This window comes from Physeter macrocephalus, chromosome 2 (assembly GCF_002837175.3).
Source record: "Physeter macrocephalus isolate SW-GA chromosome 2, ASM283717v5, whole genome shotgun sequence".
Taxonomy (NCBI): domain Eukaryota; kingdom Metazoa; phylum Chordata; class Mammalia; order Artiodactyla; family Physeteridae; genus Physeter; species Physeter macrocephalus.
In genome coordinates, this window is record NC_041215.1 from 132,279,266 (window position 1) to 132,305,382 (window position 26,117).

Genomic DNA, 26,117 nt, shown 5'->3' on the forward strand with positions numbered 1-26,117 from the left:
GTGAGAGGCCCGCGTACCGCAAAAAAACAAAAACAAAAACAAACAAACAAAAAAACCAACTAAAAATAGAACTATCATGTAACCTAGCAATTCCATTCCTGGGTATATACATCAAAAAAACAAAACAAACACAAAAACACTAATTCGAAACACGCTCCCCTATGTTTACAGCAGCATTATGTACAATTGCCAAGATATGGAAGCAACCTAAGTGTCCATCAACACTTAGAATAAATGGATAAAGACAATGTGGTATATATATTTATATATATATATATATATATATATATATATATATAATGGAATGCTACTCAGCCATAAAAAAGAATGAAATTTTGCCATTTGCAACAACGTGGACAGACTGGTGAAATAAATCAAGGAAAGACAAGTACTGTATGATATCGCTTACATGTGGAATCTAAAAAATACAACAAACTAGTAAATATAACCATAAAGAAACAGACTCACAGACATAGAGAACAAATTAGTGGTTACCAGTGGGAAGAGGGAAGGGGAGAGGGGCAATATAGGGGTAGTTAAGAGGTACAAACTATTTAAAAAAACCACCTCCCCCCACCACACACACACTCAACACCAATTCTAAACAATCTTTTCCATAAAACAGAAGGGGAGGAAATAATTGACAGTTCATTTTATGAAGCTAATATTACCCTTATACCAAAACCAGACAATGAGAATACCAAAAAAAAAAAAAACCAAAAAAACTACAAAATATCCTTTAGGAACAGAGACACAAGAATCCTTAACAATATATTACTGAGTAAGATTCAGCATTACACAGCATGACCAAATGGAGTTTATTCCAAGGATGCAAATCTGGTTCAAAATTCAAAAACCAGTCAATGTAATCTACCATATTTAACTGGTTAAAGAAAATTCACATGATCATATCAACAGATGCTGAAAAGGCATTTGACAAAATCCAATATCCGATCATGGTAAAAGCTCTCAAAATAAAGGTTACTTCCTTAACTTGATAAACAGTACCTACAAAAACTCAACAGCTAACATTACCACTTAATTATTATTAAAGGTCCCCCTAAGATAGGAAAGTAGGATAAACAAAGCAAGTATGTCAGCTCTCACCCCTCTTATTCAACACAATGTTGGAACATACAGTAAGGCAACGAAAGGAAATAAGAGGCATACATATTGGAAATGAAAAAAGAAAACTGTCCCTGTTTGCAGATGACAATAATAATGTCTACACAGAAAAGCCTATGGACTCTAATGAAACAACTCCTAGAACTAATAAGTGAGCTCAGCAATGTCACAGAATAGACAAACATCTAAAACTCAATTCTATATAGTAGCAGTGAACAGATACTGAAATATAAAATATACAATTGCTCAAAAAAATCATATACTTAGGTATACATTCAACAAAACATGTACAGAATCTATGTTGAAAACCACACAGTGCTAATGAAAGAAATCAAAGATCTAAATAAACTGAGAGACATACTATGTTCATGGATGGGAAGACTCAACATGGTAAAGATGTCAATTCTCTTCAAAATGATATAGAGGGGGCTTCCCTGGTGGCACAGTGGTTAAGAATCCACCTGCCAATGCAGGCAACATGGGTTCGAGACCTAGTCCGGGAAGATCCCACATGCCGCAGAGCAACTAAGCCTGTGTGCCACAACTACTGAACCTGCGCACCTAGAGCCAGTGCTCCGCAACACAAGAAGCCACCGCAATGAGAAGCCTGCGCACTGCAACAAAGAGTAGCCCACTCTCACCACACCTAGAGAAAAGCCTGCATGCACCAACAAAGACCCAATGCAGCCAAAAATAAAATAAAATTTTAAAAAAATGATATAGAGGTTTAACATAATCCCTATTAAAATCTCAGCAAGATTTTTGGTAAATATAGACAGGATTATTCAAAAACTTATATGGAAAAGCAAACTAGAAAAACTAAATGCTCTTTTGATAAGAGGAATCAGTCTACCCAATTTCAGGACTTACTCTATAGCTATGGTAACCAAGACTACATAGTATCGGGTGGAGGAACAGACACAACAATCAAATAAAGAACCCAGGGAATTTCCTGGCAGTCCAGTGGTTAGGGCTCTGCGCTTCCACTGCAGTGGGCATGGGTGCAATCCCTGGTCGGAGAACTAAGATCCCATAAGCCATGCAGTGTGGCCACAAAAAAAAAAAAAAAAAAAAAAAAAGAATAAAGAACCCAGAAATCGACCAACACAAATATGCTCAACTAAACTTTGACAAAAGTATAAAAACAATTCAGGAGAGGAAAGCCAGACTTTTCAACAAAAGGTCCCAGAACAACTGGACATCCACAGGCAAAAAAAATAAACCTTGACCTAAGTCCCATACCTTATATAAAAATTAACTCAAAATGGAACACCAACTTAAGTGTAAAACATAAAGCTATAGATTTTTTGGGGAAAAAACCTTTGGGATGTGAAGCTCGGCAAAGAGTTCTTAATACCCAAAGCACAATCCATAAAAGAAAAAAACTGATCAATTGCATTTCATCAAAATTTAAAACTTTTGCTCTGTTAAAGACTGTTCAGAGTCTGTTCTGAATCTTGACTGTATCAATATCTGACATTGACAATATCAATGTCAATATCCTGGGGCTTCCCTGGTGGCGCAGTGGTTGGGAATCCGCCTGCCAATGCAGCGGACACGGGTTCAAGCCCTGGTCTGGGAGGATCCCACATACCGCACAGCAGCTGGGCCCATGCGCCACAACTGCTGAGCCTGCGCTCTAGAGCCCGTGAGCCAAATTACTGAGCCCGTGAGCCACAACTACTGAGCCTGCATGCCACAACTGCTGAGGCCCACGTGCCTGGAGCTCGTGAACCACAACGAGAGAGGCCACCGCAATAAGAGGCCCACGCACCGCAACAAGGAGTGGCCCCCGCTTGCCACAACTGGAGAGGGCCCGTGTGCAGCAATGGGGACCCAACACAGCCAAAAATAAATAAAATTTAAAAAAAACAAAAACAAAAAAACAAAATATCCTGGATGTGATATTGTTCTACAGTTTTGTCAGAGGTTACCACTGGGGGAAACTGGGTAAAGGGTACATGGAATCTCTATATTATTTCTTACAACTACTTGTGAAGCTATAATTATCTCAGAGTAAATTAAAACACATACCTGTATATGTTTTAATTACAACAGATTCTACAGGCATGTAAAGAGATCATGAACAAATATATACAGTGCCAGGTAGTGACAGGTGCTATGAAGAAGAATAAAGCACGGTAGGGAGAGTGAGGATAGAAAGGGAATAATGATGTTAGAGAGAGGTCACAGGCTGTACTTGGTAAAACATTATCATGAAACTGACACTAATACAGTGAACAACCAATTTCAGGTTATAAGCAAAAACTTCAAAAGCAGAAATGAAAAATCAACCAATGTCCTTCACAGCATTCTCTCCCCATTCTAATCTAACTTATGCACCATACACATATTTTAAACAATTAGTTTATAATATGGTACTCTTTTTTCAGATATTTTAAATAGTTCTTCATCATTTATGATATCAACTCCACTTCAGTGAAACATTCAACCAAGGTTTTCCAAGATGGCTGCCATCATCTTTTTTTATGGTAGGGAGACTGAAATACAGTGAATGTACGAAACTCAACTGCCTAGTTAATACCTGGCATGCCAGAAATGAGGGTGTCTTAAGCATACTGTTTACAACCCTATCATATCAGTCATCACATTCTGCCTTGTAGTCAAATTGTTTTCACTAGACTCCCTCCCATCACTGAAACTGTAAAGTACAATGGAGGGAACCTATAAACAAGCCTTCTATATATGAAGAAAGCTGGTAGCACTGACTTTTGTTCTACTAGTATGCAAATTAATGTTAAATAATTACCATCCTACAGAATCTGGAGGTAATGGCATACTTCTGTACATAAAGTAGAATGGAACAACCTACCTTGAATTTCTCCCTGAGGATCTTTGTAATACCACTTCTGCATTGCTTCATGCATCAATGGAATTGAGACTCCCTTAGCTCTGTGCTCTTGCAGTTTTGATGCCAGTCTCTCATCATCTAGTGCACTGTCTTGTAGATAAGCCACCATCTTCTCAGCTTGCTAAGGGAAAAATTAAAAAATGAACTGTGGAAACAAATGATCCTAAATTAATACTTGTACATATAAAAATTGTCTGCCTTTTTTTGGACTACTTGATCTGTGAGAGGCATTGTACAAATAACGCAGCAGGCAACAATTTAATTCGTCCAACATGCCATGAAATAGGTACTACCCCCATTTTATAGAGGGAGAAACTAAGGCTCAGAGGGTGTCAAGTCTTGCTCAAGGTCTCAAAATTATTAAGCAAACCCAAATGAGACTGAAACACAAGCTGGTATGGATCAAAGCCCAAGCTTCTAATCAACACACTTTAAGAGTGCCATTTAAACAAACAATCCTAAGTTATACAAACTAAACCTATTAAAAACATGAGCATTAACAGATCAAAAGGTTCAATTAAAACAATTACAAATAAAATCTTTTACAAGTTTTACTAAGACACTGTCCCCTTTCTTCCTTTCTTCCACATTTCCTGCCACCAACCACTCCACCCTGAAGAAAAGAGAATTTCTTTTGTAGAAAGCAAATTATCATTTACTTTACATATAAACAATAGTATATAAAATCTTAGGGAACTCTAGAGACATGAATACGATGGTAATATCCTGAGAGTTTAACTATTTTCCCTGTTACACTTTAGGCAAAAAATAGAAGACACAGTGCCTATCCACAGCTGCCTTGTATTCGCCATTTTTGGCATTCCATTAATTTCCAAAAAGGAAAAAGAAAAGCAAACAGCTAAGGGCAACCTCAGAAGAGCAAAAAATAACCTGATATAATGACTCTACACAGCAGAAACTTAAAAGCATGAAATGATTTGAAAGACAATTATTCATAAAAATAAATACTAGACATAAAAACAACTATTTCAGTACACAAAACCTAGTGCACAAAAGTTCCATTTTTGAATATTCATTTAATGCTTTTCAATGTTTATGGCAGTTCGAGAGGGGAAAAAAAAAAGATTACGTAATTTGTACCTGCTCCAAATGTTTGAGACCCTCTTCATCATCTGGCTCTGTGGAAACACTGCCCATACCAGGAGCACCTACGACCGGCGTTTCAACTGGCCGGAGGGCAGGACTAGGATTGGGAACAGGAGGTGGAAGGATGAGAAGAGGAGAGGCTGTATCTGAAGGAATCTGTGACAGGGGCTGCTGGACACCAGGAATCATTTCTAGAGGAAAAAAATGTAGACAGATAAAAATCCTTTAAAATATAGAGACTCTCGGGCTTCCCTGGTGGCGCAGTGGTTGCGCGTCCGCCTGCCGATGCAGGGGAACCAGGTTCGCGCCCCGGTCTAGGAAGATCCCACATGCCGCGGAGCGGCTGGGCCCGTGGGCCATGGCCGCTGGGCCTGCGCGTCCGGAGCCTGTGCTCCGCAACGGGAGAGGCCGCAGCAGAGGGAGGCCCGCATACCACAAAAAAAATAATAATAATAATAAAATAAAATATAGAGACTCTTATGAAAAATAACTATCAAGTTGGACAGCTTACTAAATGGGCTCAACAGATATGTGAACCGTGTCATGAACACTGCTGCTCCCTCTTATGGAGAAGTGTAGTATTCCTCCCTAGAATGACAGAAGTACCTGCATAGGATGACAACAAATAAGATTAAAAGGTATCCAGGGCTTCCCTGGTGGCGCAGTGGTTGAGAGTCCGCCTGCCGATGCAGGGGACACGGGTTCGTGCCCCGGTCCGGGAAGATCCCACATGCCGCGGAGCAGCTGGGCCCGTGAGCCATGGCCGCTGAGCCTGCACGTCCAGAGCCTGTGCTCCGCAACGGGAGAGGCCACAACAGTGAGAGGCCCGCATACCGCAAAAAAAAAAAAAGGTATCCAGAAAGGCCTTTTACAGTGCCAACCTGTATCACTAGAGCATCTACCCAATAGTTATAGGTCTACCTCCTGAAAACAAACAGAATCAGTCCAATCCCTTCCTTACATCATGTCTCTGAATAGTAAAGACAATTTAAACAGCACTGCAAATGTCCTCGAAGATGCCACATCTCAGCATAAAAACCTTTATTAAAAATATCTGCAGTTATTTTGAATAAGTACCTATTTCGAGTTATTATTAACATAATTCAATGCAACACATTTTGTAGGATAACAAAAAGCTCTCGGAGTCTACCTGTACAGTGTAGGAGGTTCTTTGCAATAAGAATAAAGACTGCAAAAGAGGTTGTGTCTTGGTTCCTATTTCTAACCTCTCAGTATGCAGGTTCTTAAGAAGGAAAGGGGGATGGAAGTAATTAGATACAGTTGCAGTTTCCCCTTTGAAACCTTGTTTGTTCAATTACAGATAGCTTCTGCAAATTCGTGTTCCTCTCACTCTATCCTTTCTTTGCCAAACTTCTTAATAGGACAGTCTATACAACCTGTCTCTACTTCACCACCACCCACACTGCTACAATGTGACTTCCACTCCCAAGCCCCCAGAAAAGCTTCTCTCCCAAAGATAAGCAGTGACCCAAAGTCCCCAAATCCACTAGAGCTCTTCCTAGTCCCCATCACCTAACCTTAGTCTGACATTATCTTCCCAATTCTAAACTGGAACATTCTCCTTCCTTCATTTTCCTGCACTCTATTCTTGCCTCTCAAGATTTTTCTCTAGCTTCTCTATCTACCCTCTAAAAATAGGAATTATCCATGTTCTATTCTCAGTCCAATTCATCTCACCCCTAACAAGTGTAATCTTTTAAATTTTCATTCTCTCTGTGGCCCTAAACTCTTCCCATTGAGCTACAGTCCCCTCACTCACAACTCCTCTCTCGCCATCTCTATCTAATTTCTCATCAACACCTCAGACTCAATGTTCATAACTGAATTTGTTCTCTCCCCTCCCAAATGTGCTCCTCAACTTCCACTTTTTCTGTTAAAGATACCATAATCCTCTCAGGCACCTCACTCATCTTTGACTCTTCCCTCCTCTTTGCCCTGATATACAACAGTAACTATGTCCTGCCAATTTCTACTTTGAAATCTCACCTGCCACTACCTCCCTTTACAAGTGCTCTGCCTACATCACAGTGGCTGCTCAGGACACCAACAGGTCACAGAGCAGCCCATCTGTCATCACAACCTACCCTACACAGAGAGCTGTCAAATATATGTTCCAACCGCGTTTCCCACAAGCCTCCTTTTCACACCTCAAAATTCATGTAAATAAAAACAGGAGTTGATTTCCTGCCCATACCTGGATCAGTCCTACTTCCTCACTGTAGCTTTCACTGCTACCTAGTACTGGAATGCCCTCTCCTAATTCATCCAGCTACACCTACCTCCAAATTCTACTTATTATTCCAAGACAAGCTCAAAGACACTTGCTTCCTGAAGCATTCCAGGAGTCTGCCAATCATGAATTCCTATCATTACTTTTTGTCCTAGGTTATTGATATACACATGCTTTATTTCCCCCAGAGACTATAAATCTAGAATTTCGATCTTTAACGCCACCTATGCAGCTTTCCCAAAATAGACATGTCTAGACCCCACCCTAAAATCTCCTGGAGTAAGGCCCCAGGCATGTACATTTAAGAGTATGAACCACAAGTAATTTGGGGGGGGGGGGGGGCGGACATCATAACTGAAAAAGGAAAGAGGTCTCAAAATGTACAAAGTCCCATGGTGCCTTGTATATAAAGTAGATTCAAATACTTGCTGAATTCATTCATTCAGCTTTATGATAGACATAAAAAACTGAAAAACAAAAAATCCTTGGTTCAAGTTATCAAAATAGTATTTATTGGGCAAAAAAGAGAATAAACAGATCTTTATAATATGGTATTGCTATGTTAGAAACAGTGCTGGTTGTTTAAGAAGAAAGAGAAGACACTTGGGAACTTGGGGTGGGAGAGCTTCAGGCACAGAGAACAGCATATGCCAAGGCACAAAGGCAAGAGAACAAGGCACATTTCAGGACCTAACAGGCTGTGAAGCTGGTGAGTACAAAGTAGAGAGAGTTAGTGCTGAAACTGCATGGATGGAGGCAGATGCCAGGTCATGCAAGGTCTCTTAGGCCATGTTAAAGGGTGTGAATTTTTATGATGAATAAATCAATTCACCTTTCAATATCAGGCATTATACTGTCATTTTATGTCCAGAAAGAAACATGGGAATGAACATTAATATTACCTACTAAAGTATATGAGCAACTTAAAATCAATATAATGACACTGGAGAAGAAGATACACTTTAAGCTTATTCTCCAGCAAAGGTGATGGACTTGCACAGATTCATCTTGGCCTCTTTTGAAACAATGGCATTCTGGTGTGTCATCTGGATGCACATATAGCTATTACATAAAAGGAATTTGATATGGGAATCAAACTACCACAGAGGATCCCAAACTCAGTCTGCCTGACTGATACCAGGGTGGCTATATCATAGCACCCTAGGAAATGATACTACTTTGCTGCTTCTAATTCTGTTTTGATGAATTCTGAGATAGATACACAGGGGAATCAGTGTTTGAGAAGGTTTACTGGTAAAATAATCTATTCCAATAATTTACCACTAGAAGCAGTTCAAAGAGGCATAAACAGAAGCCTCTCTTATCGGTGATCACTGGCCACAGCAAAATCCAAGTTTGGCTTGTTGCCTCTCATAAATACATACCGTCCCCCCTGCTGGGTACTTTGGTTGATAGACTATTTTCTGTCCGACTCTCTTCTTCAGCTTTTTCCATTTGCTCAGTTTTGGGTTCCTCTTTCCTCTCAAACTGTGGTGCCTCCTGAGGCTGATGGTCTGAAGGAGTGCCTGGTCTAGCAGATGAGGTGGAGGTTTGGGGGGTTTCCTCACTAGCTTCTGTAACATGACATAATCTTAAATTAACAACTTAGGAAACTTTTAGTTTGATTTCTTTTTTTTTTTAAGTAAAGGACAAAAATGAGCCTTACCAACTCCTACTCTGTCTGTCTTTTCTCCTTCCTTCTTATTTGTCTTATCGGGTTCTTTGGCTTCTTCATTATGGCTACCTTCAGAATCAGAGCATTCCTCCCCTTCTTCTACAGGCCGGAAGTCCATCTCCTGCTCTTCTGGGATAGGCTCTTTCTGTACTTTCTGTAGCAAGAAAATTAAGCCAAAGATTAACAGCATATTTGGATTTGGAAGAAGGTCAGTACCTGTCATAATATTTAAAACAAATTTCTTACCTTTAGAGACAGGAATGCTCCAGATGAGTCAAACGTGCCCATTTCTTCTTCAGCATCCTCTAAGCACCATTCAGGCAAGCTATCCCTGTCATCATCTATGCTTCCACTGCCGGAGCGCACCCTTCGGTAACCCCGTTCATCATCCCGATCTCGAAAATCAAACTCAAACCTTCGCCGCCGTTCCATGTGTTCCCGCCAGCCTGCAGAACGAGGGCCATCTGGGATGAAGAGGAGGACACAAACCTTAGCAAAGTTTTATGACAGTATTTGAGAAAGAAAACCATAGACAGGAAGCAAAGGAGAAAACTACAATTGACGGTAAATTCAAATGGATCAATCTACTAAAGAGAAAATTAGGCAAATGAAACGAAGCTCAAAGCTCAGTATTATATACGATACACCATCACTAAGTGACAACAGTAGTTACCTTCATTAACTACTCAGTCACACAACATACTCTAAAGCTTTTAAAGATAAATTTAAAACAAATCACTTTTAAAAGACAGTTCTTCAAAGTACATACTTTTAATAAGCTCTAGATACCTGACTGAAACGCTGATAGGCCATTCCCGTGGCCCACTCCTAGCCCAGACTTACAGCACTGGATATCTTTCCATACTGAGGTCCATGCCTTCCCTTTGGCAAGTCTTAAAGCATTTTCTTTCTTCTGATGAAATTATCATTCTTTATATTATGGATAAGACCAGCTCCCTTGATAATATAATAATATCCAGGATACTATGATATTATGTCAATTCATAATATCAAACTCATCATGTCCACTTACCAGCGCTAGGATCCCATTTGTAATTCTGATTCCCCAAAAAAAGTCATGGAATTATAGCACTGACATGTCATATTTGGCCCACTATCCTAGTTTTATAGTTTAAGAAGCAAAACCTCTGACAGCAGAAGTAACGTGCATAATGAAAAGTAGAACTAGAATCCAATTCTGCATCCTCTACTGCTTTTCCCACAATAACATGCTTACTCTCCTTTCCCTTTTCTCTCATCTCTTAACTCTCCCTAGGGAGTTTAAATTTAATACTCCCAGGGACATTCCTAAATCCACCCTTGCATATTATGTAGCACATCTACTTTCCAACAAAAAACGAATGCCTAAGACCAAAAGGTACAAGTTAAGGTATTTTCTCTAAAAAAAAAAAAAAGGGGGGGGGGGGCGGGGGGTGGTAGTTCTTGTTAAAATCTGACAAACCTGAGCCTAAGAGAGTCTAAGAAGAGGCACATGTTTTAACCTATATCTTTGACTGTATTCTCTGTGGGAGACAGAGAGGGAGCAAAAGAAATGAGGTCAAAGTTAAATGTTACTACACTACTGAGGCCCAATTTGCTAAAACCAGCAATCTAAAAATCAAACTGAAAACCAAAGGGCAAAATGTTAAAACACCAAATACAGGTAGCATCTTCTAAGCCACTTACAAAAAGGTAAGAAAACATTATTCTCCCACTTCCCACACTTTACTTACAACAACAAAATACAATTTACTATCTTCTATGAAAATGAAGGAATTTTATACCCGGATTGCCTAAATGTTAACCTAGAGTCATTATCCCAAAGAAGTGCTCATGATCAAAAGCTGAATTCCAGAGTATTCTGTCTGCTACTCTCATTTCTAAGTATGCACCGCGATAGGAATCTATCCTTCTAGGCATGTGGCTCATTCTTCCCTCTTAACTAAGTTTCCTAAGTTCACCTCCCAGAGTGGGTGCTTAGCTGTCCTTAATGCTCCCAACTCCATACATATCCAACTGTGAGCCACAGTTTAATAAAACTATATACCATAATTTTTTTGTTGTCTTAAATAGTTAATAAAATTTTATTCACGAAACTAAATGTAGCAGATAAGGCACATCTCTAGCTTATTAAGACTGACCACTGCTTTACAGACCTTATATCAGAACTAAAGTTTGATACTATTTTCGTAAGTCAAAATCATGATACTTAAAATTTTAATCAAAGCCTAATAAAGGATTAACTAAAATGTTAAGAGCAACTGATAACAACTAATCAGACTTATTTTTAATATGCTGGGTTGAAAAAGTAGATGGTATTTTTTTAATGCCTATTTACAGTGTTTTTTCAGCCCCCATGCATCTTTATGTCCCCCAAACTGTCTTTTTAAAATATATGGATAAAAAATTTGGAAGATTGTCAAGTTGATGACAAAACTGACATGAAAAGTCAAATACTGAAGAGAAAGATTTAGAAAAGATGGGGGAAAAAAAAAGGACTATATATATCCAAAATCTAAGCTCTTGGGTGAGGAGGGTAAGTGGTAGAATATAACACTAAAGTTTTACTTTTAACTCGCTTTAACAGAATCAACAACAGACGTTTGGGCTCAGAAACACTGTTCATCTTCCAAAACATTCACCTTGTTTGTTTTTGATCAGCTGGAATTTTTCTTCTTGCTCAGCCCAGATCCTGTCCATTCTTTCAGTGAATGCTTGCTAGGAACATAGTCTACAAACCCTTCTGCTTACAGGCAAGCTCAGCACAAAATGCCGTGATGCCTTGGAGAGAACTACGACAGTTGGTTGCCCATGACACAGACTGATGAGAAATGCCTAAATAACTGTGAGGCAAACAAGGCCCACTAATGACAGGAAACTCGCCCAAGAGGCAGCCAATGAGGAGCTGGGGTCAAAGCATTATAACTCTAGCCAAAGATTAACTTCACTAAGTTTCCACCTACCCACAACGCCATGAAGCACCCTGAATGCCTGTTATAATGTTAACTCAGACCGAGACTAATGGTTTGTTAATAACTTGATTTTAAAAAATAAATAAAAACAGTTTACATTATTATTATAACTTCCTCTATTAAAGTAAGCTTCCTTGGCATACAGCCAATAGATAAAACAATGTTATACATGTCATATTCAAAAGACATGTAAACACTCTTTGTATGCTTCAGTTCTGCATGACCCCAAGATTCAAACTACAGTGGCATCTGATGATCATGAGGCACAGAATCAACACTTGGGCAGGGAACGATCTTTGACACAAAGCACCAGTGTCTTCAATTACCAGCATATCTAATGTCGGGGAAGAACAGTTTGAAGCATTCTTAAGAGTCAAACAGAAGAACTTATAAAACCACTAATCACGACTATTCTCTCTCCTCTTTTTAAAGTTAGAGGGACAAAAGAATAAACTTGTGATTATGTTTTTGACCTGGGTTTAAAGTTTATTCTTCAAATGAGCAGAAATCACATTTTTAGGACAAAAAGAGAAAAAAAGAATAAATCCTCTCTTATGCAGGAAAAAAAACCTCATTTTCGGGGAGAGCCCATATTCCTAAGTAAGCATATAATTATCACCTAAGAAAAACGCATGCTGAAAAAAGATTCAAAAATTTAGGAAAATTGAATGAAACCCTCCCTCATTTTTGCAGTTAAGGGCAGGTGCTTCCCATTAAACCACACTGCCCCAGAAAAATAAAAGTGACTTTAATCAACTAAACAGATGTGGGGAATATTTTACGTTAAAAATTTTTGTGGGAGCAAGACTGAGTGTGACAACATAAACATGACCCCTCTTGTTTTTCTTTGCCGGTTTATGTTTTCCACTTTATCCCTAACAATTCCCACCAAATCCTCACTATTTCGGGCCCTGTGTGCTTTTACTCAGCAGAATTCTTACCAGGACTGTGAGGCCGCCACCTCTCTCCATCCCTCCTTGATCCAGCTAGTCGCCAACCTCCATCTTCATCTTCTCCATTCTGTTCCTCTCTAAAAATACGCCAATTTTCACTTTCTGATCGTATAAATTCATGCTTTCTTCCCACTGATGTTGGCCCACCTTCCTCAAAATTTGGTCTCCCTGTAAAGAAAATGAGTCAACATAAGCCTCAGCCAAGCAAGGATTTTGAACAGACTTGAATGCTCAAATCAAGCTTTTCTGCAAATGTGTCCATTTCAACGTTCAGGCAGTATAAGTAACTGTGGATATATGTGTATATTATTAGACACATTTCTCAAAGCTGAATGTTCTAAGACTGGGAAATTATTTTTTTAAACAAAATAATACGCACATTTTTTAAAAGGCCAGCAATGAAAAGTCAATCAACCTTCCCGCTACACAAGAGCCCCCCAGAGTCTTGCTCCCCAGAAGTAACCACCATCAACAGTTTCTTATAAAGCCTTCCAAACACTGACCATGGCTATACTTATGCATATATATACAGATCTCTCATTCACACTCACATAACACTACCCTCAGGCTGTTACATATGTTGTTTTGTACCCTTGCTGTTTTCACTTGGCAGTCCTTCCTTACCAACATATACTTCTTTTTTTCCGTTTTTAAGTCATACAATATTTTTAACTATATGATTTACTAAATCAACTTAATTTATTTAATCAACTTCTACTGGTGATTCTGTCCAAATAGGATATCTGTAAACTTCAACCTCTCTTTTATTCCAAAACAGATTGTAAGCTCAAAACCAGAGAGTGGAGGCACTCTACTTTTCCCTTACTCTAGCATCTAGTACACTACAGGCGTACAACAAATTGCTCTGGGACAGAATTCAAAGCTAAGCTATGTCTAACCTGATGCAACTCAAGAGCTACATTAACAGTGAAAGAGAGCCTGTTATGCCAAGTAAACTAAGTTGGTTTCAAAGGACAAGAGAATTCTGAACTGTGCAAATTCTTCAGTCACCATACCACATGTGCTACCACTTACAATTCACAACAAATTACCCAAGATCTCACATTAAAGTATGTAGCTGAATATCCGAAACATACATTGATGTCTTCAGTTTATAACAATATACAAATTCTCACAGTAAAAACCTCAATTCTTTTCATTAAACCATATTAAAAGTGAAAAAAAATTGTACATTTGAAAATGAGGAAATTCTAATTTCTGGTCATCCATCCTCTTATAGTCAATTTCACATGTATTAAGATTCCATATCCTGTTCACCCAAACAGTTATTAGGTTGTTACAAGATATTATTCTATTACAGAATAATCTTGGAATGGGGGGGTACAATTATTTGCTGGGCAAAATACCCTTATTATGACAGGCAGCCTTTAAGATAGCCCTCAACAATCCCTGACTTATGGTCTCTGTGTAATTACCTCACCTTAAGTGTGGGCTGGACTTATTACTGACTTGCTCCTAACAGAATCCAGCAGAAGTGATGAGATGTCACTTCTGATACTAAGTTAAAAACTTCCATCTTGGACGCTCTCTCTGAGGGAATCCAGCAGCCCTGTTGTGAGGCAGCCCTGTGGAGAAGCCCGCATGGCAAAGAACTGAGGCTTGCGACAGCCTCGTGCGTGAGCTTGGAAACGGATCCAACCCCAGATGAGCCCTGAGATGACTGCAGCCTCATGAGAGACCCAGGCCAGAACCACCTAGCTGGCCCACAGAAACTGAGAAAATAAATGTTTGCTGCTTTCGGCCGCTAAGTTTTGGGGTAACTTGTTACATGGCCACAGTTAATAAAAACACTCACTTAACTGATTTAATCTTCATAACAATACTCAGTATTAGAAATTATTTTCCCCATTTTACAGCTGAGAATATTGAGGCTCAAAAAGATAACCCAGGAGAATTGTCCAAAATCACACACCACTATTTAAATGACACAGGATTCAAATCTTAACCTTCTGACTCATTTAACAAATATTTATTGCATACTGCAATATTTATTGCATACACTAAATGCCAAGTTTTATGAATTCAAGTATAGATACATTCCATGTCTGCCCTTGGGTTAGAAGGGTCAGAAGACATTCCAGGTTCTCTTGCTCAGAATAAGAAGGGATGAGACATTTTACAAAGCCCACATCCATTACATGACTTGATGAAAAATATAGCTATATTCACAGAAGAAAAATTTAAAACAAAGAAATCCCTAATGCGTATAAATTGATAAGTGCTGGGAAATGACTTTTAACACATGTAAATCATTCAGTCACAAGCAATATGTGCCAGGCATTTTGAGAATACAATCGCCTGATGGATGAGCTGGTCAAAACACACACTTTCATCTACTTTTACACTACGTCTTTGAGAAGTAATGAATGTACCAAAATAAGCAAAGGAAACCCACTAATGGCAAAATGCTTAACACATCAAAAACTGGTCATTACAGTTTTTTCTAACAGATGATAAGTTGCAAAAAATTAAAGATATTAAAAATAGAAATACCAGTAATTCCTCAACCATAGAAATAGAACTAAACGTATCTGTGGTTAGCTTTTACATAACATCTTTAAAATGTAGTTTCAGTCAGTGTACCCACTATTTTGTAATCTAAATAGCAAATACTTCTCTGTGATTATACATCTTACTGATAATATAAATGGATACACAACAGGTATACCTTGCAGCTGTTGCACTATCTAGTAGATTATTCCCCACCGGACATTTACATCATAACTAACTTTTTGAGAACTAGATAACAAGGAAGAAATATCTGTGTGCATATGTGTTTTGTTTTTCTGAACTACTTCTTCTGAAAAAAACTTCAAAGAGTAAAATTACTAGGTCAAATGACAGACTTCATACATTGACATACCGTTCTCTCCTCCTCAAAAAAAGGGTAGGTAAGACCACCAGACCATTTTAGATTATCAAAACTAAGTGCTGCTATCCTTTTGAAGCTTTTCTACTTTAATGGTTGTAAAATGGTATACTAATGTGGCTCGAATATGAATTTTTCACATCAAAGATTTTTCATATTGTTTGCTGACTTTATTTCCCTTTATGTGAATAATTTGTCTGCATTTTTTTCTAAACTAGCAGCTTCTATAACCTTCCTAACTGTCAAGTCCTACGTATACTTTTCATATTGGTACCTAGGAATAAGAAAAATATAAAGGACAGGATAGGGTAAAAATATGGAAACTAAAGGAAGAAAAAAATCTGGCTTTTCTGCTTACTGCAAACTCATAATTCTCAACCTGTTGGAAAATCTGCACCTCATAAAGTTTAAATGACTATTTATGCCATTCTTTGTTCCAAAAAGGATTTGTCACAGAAATTTTGAAGATATAGAGGAGCACAGTACTAAAGAAAGAATAAAGATTGTGGAGTCATAGACCTGATTTTAAATTGTCTCCAATTCTCACGGGTACACCCTGACTAAAGAAGATCCCATTCCGTGTGTGTGTGTGTGTGTGTGTGTGTGTGTGTGTATTACTGAGGCAGCCATCTGAATTTACACAAACACTAGCCAATTCCAGTTCAAAAATTACATAACAAAGGAGTTCAGATCTTGTTACCAAGTGCTTGTTTCTACAAAATAATTCCTAAAAACTGCAATACATTTTTTGATATATCAAATGTTGCATAACAAATAACTGAAACAGAAAGATCTGGGTGACAACTTCTCCAGCAAACCAAGGAAAACCAGAATAATATAATTCTGACGTGCCAAACATATCCCACATGTAAGTGCAAGGTAAAGAAAGTTTTGCGTTCAGGCATCACTGTCATTTTCATAAGAGACGCATGAAAAGGATTCAAGAACTTTTAAATGTACCATACTCATCTCCTCCCCCTATCTTTAAGAAAACTTACTATTGGACTTCCCTGGTGGTGCAGTGGTAAGAATCTGCCTGTCAATGCAGGGGACACGGGTTCAATCCCTGGTCCAGGAAGACCCCACATGCCACAGAGCAACTAAGCCCGTGCACCACAACTACTGAGCCTGCGCTCTAGAGCTCATGAGCCACAACTACTGAAGCCCACGCCTGGAGCCCGTGCTCTGCAACAAGAGAAGCCACCGCAATGAGAAGTCCGCGCACGGCAACAGAGTAGCACCCGCTCGCCACAAGAGAAAGCTCGCGTGCAGCAACGAAGACCAATGCAGCCAAAAATGAATGAATGAATGAAAACTTATTATTGAAGTATAACATTCATATCAAGAAGCACACAAATCATAAATGTACAATTCAGAGTTTTCACAAAGCAATATATATCCACCTAACTACTATGATTAAAAAAAAAAAATTTATCAGAACCTCTCAAAAATCTTCATGTCCTCCCAATCGGCCCTTACCAAGGTAAACGCTATCCTGCCTTCTATCTCCAAAGATTAGTTTTGCCTATTTCTGAACTTTTTTATATAAATGGAATATTAGTTTAAGTCTGGCTTTTTTTAAATTGAAGTACAGTTGTTTAATTAACAATGCTGTGTTAATTTCTGCTGTACATCAAAGTGATTCAGTTATACACATATACATGCTCTTTTTTAAATATTCTTTTCCATTATGGTTTATCAAAGTATTGAATATAGTTCTCTGTGCTGTACAGTAGGACCTATTGTTTACCCATTCTATATATAAAAGCCTACATCTGCTAATCCCAACCTCCCACTCCACCCCTCCCCCAATCCCCTCTCCCTTGGTAACCACAAGTCTGTTCTCTATGTCCATGATTCTGTTTCATAGAAAGGTTCATTTGTGTCATATTTTAGATTCCACATATAAGTGATATCATATGGTATTTGTCTTTCTCTTTCTGACTTACTTAGTACGATAATCTCTAGTTGCATCCATGTTGCTGCAAATGGCATTATTTCATTCCTTTTTACGGCTGAGTAGTATTCCATTGTATATATGTACCACATCTTTTTTATCCATTCATCTGTTGCTTCCATGTCTTGGCTATTGTGAACAGTGCTGCTATGAACACAGGGGTGCATGTATCTTTTTGAACTAGAGTTTTGTCTGGGTATATGCCCAGCAGTGGAATTGCTAGATCATATGATAATTCTATTTTTAGTCTTCTGAGGAACCTCTCTATTGTTTTCCATAGCGGCTGTACCAATTTACATTCCCACCAACAGTGTAGGAGGGTTCCCTTTTCCCTTACATCCTCTCCAGCATTTGTTATTTGTAGCAGTTTTTTTTTTTTTTTTTTTTCTGGCCACAACTCATGGTTAGCGGGATCTTACTTCTCCAACCAGGGACTGAACCCAGGCCCTCGGCAGTGAACGCTGGGAATCCTAACCACTGGACCACCAGGGAAATCCCTGTTATTTGCAGTTTTTACTGATGGCCATTCTGACTGGTGTGAGGTGGTACCTCATTGCAGTTTTGATTTGCATTTCTCTAATAATTAAGAGACATCAAGCATCTTTTCATGTACTATTGACCACTGGTATTTCTTCTTTGGAGAAATGTCTATTTAGGTCTTCTGCCCATTTTTAAATTGAGTTGTTTTTTTGTTATTGAGTTGTATGAGCTGTTTGTGTATTTTGGAAATTAAGCCCTCGTCAGTCGCTTTGTTTGCAAATATTTTCTCCCATTCTGTAGTATGTGTGGCTTCTTTCATTGAACATTACGGGAACTTCATCCACGTTGTTACAGAGAACAGAAGCTTGTTCTTTTGCACTGTGGTATGGGGATCTCATTGTATGAAGAGACCACAATGTATTACTCTACTACTGATTTAGGTTGTTTCTAGTTTTTTGCTATTATAAACTGCGCTGCTATAAACATTCTTGGATGTGAAATTTGGTGAGCATATGTTTCCAATTCTGTTGATATTTACCTAGGAGTGAAACTGCTGGGCCATAAGGTATATTCAACTTCAGTAAGTACTACCAAGTATTTTCCCAGAGAAACAGTACTACTTTATCATTTTTTGCTTGTTTGTTTACTCATACCTCTAGCGCACATTAAGATGAGTGCTTTCTCCATGAACAAATACAGTTAAAGACACATGACTGAAAATAAAGAAGAGACTTAGACATAGCACCTACCCTCCAGGTCCACAGTCCGGGGACACACATGTAAACAAATGACTTGATACATTACAGTTGACAAAATGCATTGATATATCTCATCCGATCCTCGTAATAACCACAAGGGTTGAGTCAACCTTACCATCTTTTTTTAAAAATTTTTAAACATCCAAAGATTTTATTAGGGGAAATGCCTGCATGAAAGGAAGGAGGGAAGAAGCCAGGGAAGGCTGGGAGAGCCATCAGACCAAGAGGCAAGGCACAGTTAGATACGTGATAAAGATTTATTGAAGAAATTAGGAGCTTCTTTAAGAACTTTGAAGTCAGGGGTCAGAATGATAAAGTTACATTCACATAACTTCTTACAGATAATAACATGAAAGAATTTTAGGGCAGAAAAAATCTTAGATATAAACTAATCCTGGGTAGTGACTGTGAGAGCCAAGGACTTCTTCACAGGGTCCTGGGCTTCACTCTGTGCTGGGACCAGCCACCGGACTGGACTGGAGCAGGGAGCTCCAACCTTACCATCTTTATTGTTCCTGTGAGGAAAGGGATACCTGTAGGGGATCTCCCACGGTCACACAGCTGAGTGTGACCAAATCAAAAATAGAACACAGATGTTCAAACTCCTTCTCCAGGGTTTACTCACAAATTAAACCCATCAGAAGCAGCCAGAAATTCTACAAAAATAAAGTAGAAAAAGGAAGTTCTGGGATCTAAGTCTAAAAAGCTCTAAAAAGGCAATAGACATATATCATGCATAGAAAAGCTTGGGGACAGAGACTGCCAAGATGTCTAAATGGAACTAAATTTGTTAACCTTCCAGGAGATAAACGATAACAAAATGTGTACCCCTGAAAAAAAATGTTAAGATCAACTTAATACATAACAATATAAAAATTTTACTCAAAATTATTTTGAGGGGTAAAAAATGACTTCAAGTACAATCTAATAGAATATACATTTCCAATTACTACTAATATAACGTACAATATAAATTATACTGTAAGCAAGAATTGCTCTAAAACATTAAAATAAATCCTTTGTAACTAAATGATTAGAGCAGATTTGTATGTATATAAATTTGAGTGGGGAGTGAGGGTGCCAATAAAACTTTATAATGAGTTAACTCATTACAGGGTTAAAAAATATATATATATTTGTGTATTATTGAATACAACTTAAAATAAATGATAAAGTTGTTCATGGGCAACTCAGAAGATAATATCTAAAGCTCCTTTAATGTCTAAAAACTACATGACTCCAAAGTGACCAGGGCTAAAATGAACGAGGGACACCACACCCACGTGGCCTTTCTCAGCACTTAAAATCAAAGTCTTCCTCTTTCTATAATATCAGCAATATGACAAAGTTGAGTAGCCAAATATTTTAGTTGACTTCTTAAAAAATCTTAACAGATTAATATGTAAACAAGATGATTTAAATGTAAACACAACTAAATAATTTACAAATTAATGCCTGAACTAAATATTTCTAACCTATAGTCAACAAATGAGCTTGGGGCTATGAATCCTTAAACTGGAAGCACATATCACGCTGGCATGCTTTTATCTTTTTTCAGGGAAAAGGGTCTAAGGTTTTTTGCCAGGGTCTTAAAGGTATCTCTGACCTCTAAAAGGTAAAGAAATATAAATTTAAAATATATTTTTTTCTATTCAATATGGCAAACATGACAGTCTTATGAGCAAACTATACTACCTGTATAACACATTTTATATTCTTTTTTTTTTTTTTTTGCGGTACGCGGGCCTCTCACTGTTGTGGCCTCTCCCGTTGCGAAGCACAGGCTCCAGACGCGCAGGCTCAGCGGCCATGGCTCACGGACCCAGCGGCTCCGCGGCATGTGGGATCTTCCTGGACCGGGGCACGAACCCGTGTCCCCTGCATCGGCAGGCGGATTCTCAACCACTGCGCCACCAGGGAAGCCCAACATTTTATATTCTTACATCAACAATTCCTCAAGATGTATAAAAGGTGCTAAAATACAATTGCACTACATATATACTTTCCCCAATGGCAATAAATACTTGGTTGTTTCTGCCTGAATGTATTGTCTAAATAGGACTCTTCTAAAAATAAAATTAAATTAAAATGAAGTATTGGTTTTAGTCTGGTGTAATTGAGTGGACTTCCTAAGGAGAAAGAGCAGTAAAAGGGCACCTGTGTGCATGTTTGACTTACAGCCAGAAATGGTGTTTATGGAAAACTTCAGATGGAGCAAAAAGGCACTCAGCCAACAAAATCTACAGCTGTGAAACTTGGAACTTAGAAGCGCCCAAACTCCAAAAGCAAAAGTGGAATTATGGGACAGACTTTGAAGCTTGTTTATGTGCAAATTTTTCTAGCAAGTAACTTTGTATTTCTCTATTCAGCTATATATTCTCTGGTTAACACTAAAAATATTTTCTAATACCGGAGAAAACAGTCAAAGGGAATCCCATCCAGGTATTGATATTTACTTTTCCCCCCAATTGTAAACAAAACTCAGGGTAACTAGGATGGAGTAGTTTAAATTCTATATCCAGGGATTTGCAACTTTTCTCCCATCCTAACCCCTGAGGAGGTAACAAATCTGCTCCACTGGTTAATATGGTCCTGAAAACACAGCAGCTCCTGGCTGAGAAAGACTGGAGGGGCTGCTGTATATCAGACTCTGAAAAAGCACCTCATGTGGTCTAAATATGCCCCATATTCCTATAACCTTTATGCTCAGTCGTCTGCTGGTATATACCCAGACACTGCCTGAAATCTCGGGGGAAGATGATCAGTAGTGGGCTTCAATGCAGAACTGGAAAGAGACTAGGCATCTTCTAAAGAAAGCTAAGTACACTGTGTAAGAAAGAGCACTGGAGATCAGGGCTAAAGGTTAAAAATTGTGAGATTATGTATATACATAGGCAAGACACTGCACGCCAACTAAAGGTTTTGTTGTTTTCAGGTACAATGTGGTACAATTATGGATTATATACTGGAGTGCTTTAGCCAGAAAGAAAAGCAAACAATTTAGGGATACAGAATTGAATTTAATAAAGAATAATGTACCTGATTCTTGGCATCTTGCTTAATCATTATAATTTGGAATAAAAAATAAATAAATCAATGAACAGATATCTAGCAGCGTGTATGTTCATTTATAGAAGAATGTTTTAGAGCCATCTCCAACTGTAATCATTAATTCTGTTTAGACGGAGGGCCCATGTATTTTAGGGTGAAGTTGGTTTATCATCTGTGCCAATATTAGTTTCATCTCAGCTAACCGGGCAACTTCAAACAGAAATGAATTTATGTGCTCCGGCTATTATAATGGGAGTGCTATGCTCCTAAGGAGACACTCCAGAACTGGTCTATGATATCCATTCAGTTAGCAATTAGGAATCACCATTTACAGACCACAGCAGACTTTCAAAGTGTGAAATCCAGAAACCAGAATACTTCTTCACTTGAGACATTTCTTTCTTGACAATCATCTTGTAAATCATTTCTGTCTGAATATATTATGGAAAGAGGCTTCTCATGTTGGTAAAATCCTTTACTATCTTGCTTACTATAATGTCCATTCAAGACACATGGCAGGTACACTTTCAGTACTGCTTTCTGAAAAGCAGTGTTACACTGTATTTACTCTGTCTTCCCTCTTCCACCCCCAATCAGTAAACTAGCAATTGATATAAAGTATAATTCCTACCAGAACATGCAGGGAAGGTGCATCACATCACAAGTCTCTCCTTTATGCTTTTACCTTCTCTAGTTCTGAAGGTCAAAGTTTGCAGTGCTGTGTCTGAACTTGTATTGAAATGTTTGGCATTCATAAAACAAGGAAGGAATTAATATATTTCTTAATTGTGGGGGGAGGAGAAGGAATCTACAAAGGCGGATTTCACTTTCTAAGCAGCATTATATTGGTCTAGATTAATAATTTTCCCAGCAGGCCTTCCATGATTTTACTATGAACAATCGCAGCCTTTGTATCTCAGATCCCCTTACATGTGACATTTGATCAAAGTTTTAAAATCAGCAGCTAACGGAGGTGGAGAAAAGTCCTGCTCAGTAAGGCATTACACAAAGCTATCCCACGGCTCATTCTGAGGTTGCTACAAGCTGGATCACAGACGTTTTCCAGCGACACGTTATGTGGATGTTAAGTTAGGGTCTCTGCGCCCTGAACGCTGTATTTATTGCATGTCATCATACTTCTCCTCAGGGAAACATCCCCTAATCATCACTACAGCATGACTTGAGAAAATCCTTCAGTTCTTTCACGCAGGTGTGTTTTTTAAAGCTAAGTGTAAGGAACCAAACAATTAAATGTATTCTTATTCAAGGTTTCTGTACATAGCCTTAAAAAAATAAAATAAAGAAGTCTGCCTCCTTGCCCCCCCAAAACAGATTTCAGGTAACTAAATTACCTCTACTACTAGTTCTAGAATTAGTGGTAGTCATTCTGATGAGGTGGGATATGAAAAGAAAACTAGTAAAATCAATTCATGAATTTCTACCTAAAAGTCCTTATCCAAGGAAATATTCCCAAAAGAAATGGAGGAAAAAAAGATCAGTAAAGGAAATATCTCACACTTAAACATGCTATATAAGGAAAGACGGCTGAAAGGAAATCTTGCAGGGAATTTTATCCCTTTGAACTTTTAAATAAACTCTTAAGTAAGATTATGCAAACTTACTAAAAGACCGGTCCTGATTAGAGAGAAAAAATGCAACCCTTCTCCAAGTCAGTTCTGGAGGCTTTCTCCAGAGTTGTTAAGGTCTGTGATGGGTAAAGAAAGACCTCCTAACAAACCAGCATTCTTTTCCACAGGATCAGAGCTAACTGGCCCCCCGCAGACTAAGTGACCAATCACATCAGCTTCAGCTGAAACCAGCCCCCACGACATTATAAACAGAGCAATGTGAACCGTAAACCCAGTCCAAGAAGAGAACCTACAAGCTGGACTTGTAGATTAAAATTACCTCACCAAAAAGACAGGCTCTGAAAGCTTCCTCCAGACCTACCCGTGTATAAGGCTGGCCCAGCAAAAGAACTGGTGAGTACATGAGAAAATATTCAATCTTATTTCTTTCCTTAAGGGGAACAGAGAAAAAAAGGGATGGAGCTAGATATTGCCAATAGAGTTTTAAAACAAAGACATTACCTACAGGGTCATACATTAAGGTTCTTTATTCTTTTTCCTTAAATTTTGGAAATAGAATAATAGTCCTCTTGAAAGCATTATTGGAAATTTTCTTAATTGTTTTACTAAATGTATACCAATTCTCCATTATAATATAGAAATGGGAAGAGAAAGACCCTGGAAAAAGTTCAGTGGCTTTTAAAAAAATGTATCTTTTTCTTTTGGAAGGGATTAAAGAAACCCAAAATGAGCAAACAAAAACAAATGACCCCCTCCCCCCAAAAAATCATTTTGTTTTTACTTTTTTAAGCCATAGGAAAAATGATGAGTGTCCTAATTTCTTTTTAAGCATGAAATTATTGCTGAAATTAGGTGCTTCTACAAATAAGAAATTAAAATATAAAAGAATCTCTGAGCTTATATAATAGAATTAGAACTCACACCCTAATTTTGGAGGGCAGGAGAGATGATTATGACTCTCTCCACAGTCTTAAACTGTTTACACCAGAAGTGAACAAATACACAGTAATACTGCAATCATTTAACATCTGTAGTTATTATAACTTATATCTTAACTGTTTAATATGAACTATATTACTACATTACAACATGACAATAAAAGACATAATTTTGAGTGCTACAACCTAATGAGTAAAATGAATCCATTATTTTGATGACCAATGAAGCATCCAAACTATCATTTTTATAAAGTACTATTTTTTCCATCAAACGGTTTATAAATCGGCAAATATTTTATAGCCCACACAGAGAGATACAAGCAAACCATCCCAATTCTACTTTCTACTGGGATCAATTTACAAGAATCATATAAATACAGACTAGGAAAAACACATTCAAAAAGCACTTGTGTACCTGTTAGAGATATGAAAATAACCTGGAAATATAATAGTATAAACATAATGTCTGTCCATCAGACACTTTTAAATTTGATGGAAAGAAAATCTACATACATTGGGCAACAATAATTTAATGTTTTAAATGCCATACAAGCATATATAAAATTATATAGAAAAAAAATCACACAGGAAACCTGTATCAGTGGAGGGAAATGGTAGTAAGTTTACAAACATGTAGGATTTTAAAGGATCATGTTATTTAATTCCCTCTTTTCTTTCTTTCTCTTTTTAATATAAGGAAGCCTGGCCAAGGGGATTGGGTAGCTCGCCCAAATTGACATAGCTATGTAACCAACAGAGCCAGAACCCAGTCAGCTAGATTTCCCATCCTGTCTTCGTGATGCTAAACCACACTGACTACATGAGTGCAAAGAATGGAGTTATTCAGGGTAATCTGTTAAGTGGGGATTGAAATCTTACCTCTCTCAACTACTCCACTTTCCAACACCATCTAAACAAGATTTAGGAAGGTTTTACATATAAAAAGGATAATCCTTCACTGTTTTGATATTAGCCTTCTGACTGCCCTGTTCACAGGTTCTTTCTGTGTATTTACTTAGTTGCAAGAGAAAAAAAAACTGTAAAAGCCTAGAGCAAGAGTGCTACAAAAGCTAGAGGTAGGAAGTTACAATCCTGAAAAGGCCCAAATGAAAATAACTAATTTTGTTAGCTATAGTATGTATACAAAGGCTGTCTCCTCAGGTTATGAATTTTAGAACTTAATGAAGCAAACTGAAAATCAAGAAGAATCATGGACCTTTCCGCCCACAAATTACTATGATACAAGAAGCAGTCAGTGGTTCCATAAGTGGAACAGCACTAGTGTACAGCTTCATCATGGGCATTTTCACATAGGGAGGAAGCAAGAAACAATAAAGGTCAAAGCCATGGACAATGCAAAACCACACAGTGGGGCTTCCCTGGTGGCGCAGTGGTTGAGAGTCCGCCTGCCGATGCAGGGGACACGGGTTCGTGCCCCGGTCCGGGAGGATCCCACATGCCACGGAGCGGCTGGGCCCGTGAGCCACGGCCGCTGAGCC

The 26,117-nt window shown here is 38.2% G+C and overlaps 2 protein-coding genes across 6 annotated transcripts in view; one reads left to right on the plus strand and one right to left on the minus strand.

Annotated features, from left to right (window-relative positions):
* The window catches only part of GIGYF2 (GRB10 interacting GYF protein 2), a 128,762-nt gene that overhangs the window by 45,373 nt on the left and 57,272 nt on the right, over positions 1–26,117 (minus strand). For all 5 annotated transcript variants that reach the window (XR_003677897.1, XR_003677898.2, XM_007125031.4 and 2 more), the window contains 6 exons: positions 12,944–13,123; positions 9,277–9,494; positions 9,022–9,184; positions 8,741–8,929; positions 5,099–5,295; positions 3,959–4,118 (listed from right to left, as the gene is read on the minus strand). Coding sequence is in view for 3 of the 5 variants with exons in the window: in XM_007125031.4 (XP_007125093.2) it covers positions 3,959–4,118; positions 5,099–5,295; positions 8,741–8,929; positions 9,022–9,184; positions 9,277–9,494; positions 12,944–13,123 (1,107 nt within the window). In the remaining 2 variants the exon portion in view is untranslated. The remainder of the gene's footprint in view (positions 1–3,958; positions 4,119–5,098; positions 5,296–8,740; positions 8,930–9,021; positions 9,185–9,276; positions 9,495–12,943; positions 13,124–26,117) is intronic.
* Positions 20,113–26,117, plus strand: part of KCNJ13 (potassium inwardly rectifying channel subfamily J member 13) — a 12,705-nt gene continuing 6,700 nt past the window's right edge. Inside the window, exon 1 of the mRNA XM_007125029.3 lies at positions 20,113–24,073. The gene's annotated coding sequence lies outside the window, so the exon portion shown is untranslated. The remainder of the gene's footprint in view (positions 24,074–26,117) is intronic.